This window comes from Triticum dicoccoides, chromosome 4A (genome assembly GCF_002162155.2).
Source record: "Triticum dicoccoides isolate Atlit2015 ecotype Zavitan chromosome 4A, WEW_v2.0, whole genome shotgun sequence".
NCBI classification, from domain to species: domain Eukaryota; kingdom Viridiplantae; phylum Streptophyta; class Magnoliopsida; order Poales; family Poaceae; genus Triticum; species Triticum dicoccoides.
Window position 1 is genome coordinate 588,384,753 of NC_041386.1, and position 5,616 is coordinate 588,390,368.

At 51.0% G+C, this 5,616-nt stretch overlaps 1 protein-coding gene across 1 annotated transcript; it reads right to left on the reverse strand.

Annotated features, from left to right (window-relative positions):
• Positions 1 to 1,679: 1,679 nt before the first annotated feature.
• Positions 1,680 to 5,366, reverse strand: LOC119287036 (calcium-dependent protein kinase 9-like). The gene is made up of 4 exons (XM_037566525.1): positions 4,402 to 5,366; positions 2,758 to 3,054; positions 2,160 to 2,674; positions 1,680 to 2,068 (listed from the first exon to the last, which is right to left on the reverse strand). The coding sequence occupies exons 1-4, from the start codon at positions 5,150 to 5,152 to the stop codon at positions 1,922 to 1,924; spliced, it is 1,710 nt and encodes a 569-aa protein (XP_037422422.1). The 5' UTR covers positions 5,153 to 5,366; the 3' UTR covers positions 1,680 to 1,921.
• Positions 5,367 to 5,616: the final 250 nt, after the last annotated feature.

The following is a 5,616-nucleotide window of genomic DNA, read 5'->3' on the forward strand; positions in this document are numbered from 1 at the left end:
GGAGGGAGGAGGGAGGAGGAGGTCGCCGGAGAGGAGGAGGAGGTCACCGGAGAGGAGAAGTATGGTGGAGGAGAGAAGGAAAGATGAAATGAAGAGAGGAGGAGAGGACGAGCCATATATACGGCATACTAATGGCGCACCGCGGGCAGGTGCGCCATTAGTAATTTTTTTTATTTTTTTGATTTATTTTGAATTTTGAAGGCGGGAAGATACTAATGGCGCACCACGGGCAGGTGCGCCATTAGTAATTGTTTTTTTATTTTTTTGACTTATTTTGAATTTTGAAGGAGGGAAGATACTAATGGCGCACCATGGTCAGGTGCGCCATTAGTAATTTTTTTTTTGACTTATTTTGAATTTTGAAGGCGGGAAGATAGTAATGGCGCACCATGGGTAGGTGCGCCATTAGTAAGTTTGAATTTTTTTGATTTTTTTTGCCTCTCCAGATCTTAAAAGCCCCGTATCTTTTTTTCTGTTAGGTTTTTGAGGATTTTGAAAATGTTTAACGGGGTTCCCCCAGTTAAATTTGAATGTAACTTTTCGAGTAGATGATTTTTCATATAAAAAACTTTTTCATCCGAGTTAGTATGCAAAAGTTATGCCCATTTTCATAAATTCTCGCGAGATTTTGCAAATGAAGTCAAAATTCATATTTGCAAATTTTCCCAACAACTAGGCCACATATCACATGGGAAACTTATTTTCTTTTATTTTTTTGACATTTTTATCATTTTCTTTTATTTTTTTTTAAAACTGAAAAGGCGATCCAAGGGGGGGGGGTGCATTCGGTGGAAGTGGTGGCCAAGGTTACTAATGGCGCACCACACCCACGGTGCGCCATTAGTATGTTTGGACAGGCGCACTAGTTCAAAAAAAAAATTGGTACTAATGGCGCACCGTGGGTAGGGTGCGCCATTAGTAAGTTCAACACTAATGGCGCATCAGAAGGTGGTGCGCCATTAGTGCGCACCACATGTCTGGTGCGCCATTAGTGTCATTTCCATCTATAGCCCTTTCCTAGTAGTGGCTGGGCCGGGCCCGGGCCCGAGCTCATCGTTTTCATGATTTACTGAAGAGGCCTGACGTTCTTTTACATGTACGGGCTGGGCTTGGCCCTGAATTTCTAGGCCCGACACCCGGGCTGGGCCGGGCCCGGGCCTGGACTTTTATCGTCGGGCTTGGCTAGGCCCGGCACGAGGGATGGCCATGTATAATTAAACCCATTAAGAGGCGCTAGAATGGTGGCCAACCAGCTACACCATGTGGCGCATAGTGGTTGGTCATGGTGAAAAAGTATTTTTTTAGAGTTTTTTAAATTGCAGGAAGACTTTTTTTGAGAAAAGTTCTTTTAAGTTTTTTTCTTTTTTCTTTTAAGATGGTTGTAATGTCCACGTGACGTGAGAATAATTTTTTAATTTTTTTTGTGGGTGATTTTTTTTTTTAAATTAATATGATGATGAGATACACATAGCTTTCTCTCAAGCAGCCCGCAATGGAGGGCCTCAACCATTAGTCATAGGGAAAGGGAGAGTAATCAGAGGACACGTCTGTCCATAGGCGGTTCCTGTAAGGCACAGTTCGTAGGTGTAGGATTTTTGTTATTTTTCTCTTAAGCACACACCCCCAAAGCGAAAACGGAAAAGAGTAAAAGCCCTTTGCTTTAGATGTCTGTCCCCATCCATTGTTGCTCACTCTATCATTTGGCTACTTTAGATGTCTCTTCCAGCACACATAAGTAAAAGCATAATCAAACGTCAGACAAAAAACATTTGCGCATCAATTCTACGGATGACTCAAACAGCCTACGACAAACATATGAACAAACAACGAGATCGGGAATAAATCGAATACTACAATTCAATTGATGTATGCATAAAAAACCAGGCATCACAACGATCAACTATGTATGTGTGATGGATGATCAGTGCGCCATGGAGATGGAGCCGTCCTTGATGAGGCTGTTGCCGAGGGACTTGAAGCGCTGCTTGGAGTACTGGCGCGATGCTTTCCGCCAGTCCGTCCCGGCTTTCATCATCGCCACGAACTCCACGAAGCTGACCCGGCCATCCTGCATTCCATCGGCGACGACCATGGATTCAGAATGAACATGAAAATGCATGCATGGCCATAACAATTTGTGAGATTCGGAGCGAACGTACCTTGTCGGTGTCGACCTCCTGCAAGACGTGGTCGACGATGGCGTCATCGGCTCTACCGGAGTCGTCGGCGAGCGCATCTGCGAGCTCGGCGCGCTCGATGTAGCCACTGCTGTCGCGGTCGAAGAAGAGGAATGCCTTGCGGAGGTGTTGGTCGTTGGAGAGGCGCTGCAGGTGGATGGTGATGGCGACGAACTCGGCATAGTCGAGGTAGCCATCGCCGTCCACGTCGGCGGCCTCCATGAGCAGCTCCATCTCGGGCTCGGCGAGTTTGGAGCCCACCCGAGCGAGGCCGGCCTTGAGCTCCTCCAGCGTGACCCGACCGTTGTTGTCCGTGTCCATGAGCGCGAACATCTCCTTGATCACCTCCACCTCCTCCGCCGACAGGTGCTCCGCGATCACCCGCATCGCCTTCTTCTTGAAGCGGTTCATGACGGAGAACTGCTTGAGCCTCGCCCGCACCACGTCCCCCAGCGGCACGTTCGGCGCCTTCTTCGCGTCCTGCAGCCACGGGTGCGCTGCATGCATGCATACGTAGATAGATCATCAGCCGCCATTGACGATGCATGTTTGAGTGGAGATCGAACAGGTAGTCACCGACCGAGGACTTGGCGGGCGGTGAGGCGCTTGCGGGGGTCCATCTCGAGCATCTGGCGGACGAGGCTCTTGGCGCTGTCGGAGATCCGAGGCCAGGGCTCGCGGTCGAAGTCCAGCACGCCACGGAGGATGGAGCGCGCCACGCCCTGCTCTGTCTCGGCCCAGAAAGGCGGGACGCCACAGAGGAGGATGTAGAGGATGACGCCGGCACTCCAGATGTCCACCTCCGGGCCGTAGCTGCGGCGGAGCACCTCTGGGGCCATGTAGTACGGGCTGCCCACGATCTCCGAGAATCGCTCGCCTGCACCATAGCAGATTTTAATCAATCACTAGTATTCCGTACTCCCTCGTGCTTTCCGAGATATAATTTTGACCATAAATTTAACCAACGAGACCGACTATGGTGGAAGAAAAAAAAATTATATACTCAAAAACTTCTTTTGAATACGAATTCACTGGTATAACTTTTGCTCCCGCTGCGTTCGGTCTCGCTGGTTAAATTTATGATCAAAGTTGAAGCACGGGAATAGATAAAACACTATATTTTGAAACGGAGGGAGTACTAACTAGCACTAGCTATTGATTAAACATCATCAGCTTTTTCACGCAAAAAAAGAAGAAAACATCATAACTTTTTTTGAGACGTATGTAAACATCATCTCGCAAAAAAGAAAAGAAAACATCATTTCTTCTGTTGACTTTAGCGCGGTACGGTTTTGAGTTAACTCGCAAGTCGCAAGTCGCAACGCAAGAGGCGCGCGGCGTGTCTCGCGCGCATTTGCTGCATCCAACCAAGCAGCTGGAGGTGGAGACATGCATGGACCTAGCTCCTCCGTCCGTTCAGGGAGCAGCTTCGCCACGTTTAACTGTCGTGACTCATCGAAAGCAGTATCAACTGCTACAATTTCACATGGAGTTTTGGCTCCCGGATGCCCCGGATAAACAGTAATAAACTATTCAAACACAATATCTTTTCTTGAATTGTTTGGATTGCTTACCATATGTGCAATCATGCAAATCTTAACCCTCTTCTTTTTCTTCTGAAATTTCGTTTCTTACTTCTCTGAGCTGCTGAATTCTTGTTTCTACACATCATTGTTGTACTTTAACTTTCTTGAAATGTACCGCTTACTAAAAATGTAATATATATGTCTTTCTATTTAAGTTTTCGCCGAAATTTTCGAATTTTCTTTCGTGCAAAGATTGCAAAGGAGTAGTATGCACATGTTTCTCCAAATAAAAAAAACACGCCCGCTAATCAGTTTGTAAAAATGGCATAAACACACGCCCACTAATCATAACACGAAAAATCAAAATGATATTTGGCATTGCCTTTGTTAAAAAAAATAGTCTGGCATTGCCTTTGTTCATAATTCTCAGTTTTATTCTATTTTTTTTTTTGAAAAGGAGATATATCTCCGGCTTCTGCATCTCTTGATGCACACAGCCATTTATTAAAAAGTATCATAAAGGTTTCAAAACGAAGGTCTCAAAAATAAACAAAGGTCGTACTAAGCCAAGAAAAGCCACAAGCGGCCAAAAATGAAAATCACAACCGGCCCCAGTTTTATTCTACCTGCACGTGATTTTCTGTAAACTGCTTAACGAATTGAAAAACGTAGTGCATAGGAATGAGCAGTTTGCGGACCTGGTCGGAAGAAGACGGAGAGGCCGAAGTCGATGGCCTTGAGCTGCGCGTCCTCCTCCTTGCCGGCGTAGAGGAAGTTCTCGGGCTTGAGGTCCCGGTGCATCACCCCGTGCGCGTGGCAGGCCCGCACCACCTCCGCCACCGTCCTGGCCGCGGCCGCCGCGGCGCGCTCCGTGTACCGCCCGCGCGCCACTATCCGGTCGAACAGCTCGCCGCCGTCGCAGAGCTCCATGACCAGGTGCACGGCCTCGTCGTCCTCGTAGGCGGCGCGCAGCCGCACCAGCGCCGGGTGGTCCGGCAGCGACGCCATGATGGCCACCTCGCGGCGCACGTCGGCCACGTCCACGGCCGTGCGCAGCCGCGCCTTGGGGATGGACTTGCACGCCAGCCGCTCCCGCGCCGCGCCGCGGTCCGTGGCCAGCCGCGTGACGCCGAACTCGCCGCGCCCCAGCTCGCGCCCCAGGTGGTACTTGTCCGTCACCCGCAGCCGCGGGTGGTGCGGCACCACGCCGTCCAGCACGCGCGCCGCCGAGCCGCCGCCGCGGTGCGCGTACGGGTTGGGCTTGGCCTTGGCCCGGGGGCGGGGCCGGGGCTTGGGGCTCGCCCTGGCGGTGGTGGGGCTCGGCTCGCTGCTTCCGCTCGGTCTCGGGGGCGTCACCGGCCTCTTCCGGTGCTGCGGCCGTTGAGGTCCCGCCGCGTCGTGCTCTGGCTGGGACGAGGCGGTGCAGCAGGACAAGCAGGCGTTGCCCATCGTATCGCCCTCCTCGCCTTCTAGAAGCTTGGGCACCGCTGTCTTCCTTGTCTAGCTAGTGCGCGGATGGCGCAGACGACATGCGGCAGAGTAGACGCAGCCTGCTAGCTAGCTGTGTCTCTCGAGGCCTCCGACGACCGAGCCGGCCTCTATTCTCTCTAGTCTCTATCTACAGACTAGAGCCGGCCTCTATTCTCTCTACCTTTGGCTGTGAAACAGCAGCATTATTTACCGCAGCTTGCTTGCTGGGTCGACGCAATGAGTTGGTCTCCTTGCCTCGCTGGATACCCTCGATGGAAACCGGGGCCGTTGAGCTGCAGGATCTCTTCTCAGCTGCTGCAGTTATGTGTGAAAGCTGGCTGGCATGGGAAGAGAGTGACCCGGCGGCATGAAGGCGTGAGGGTGAAGGCAAGACGCCGACGGGGAGGAAAATAATGGCGCAGGTGGTGCGTACGGTCGCCATC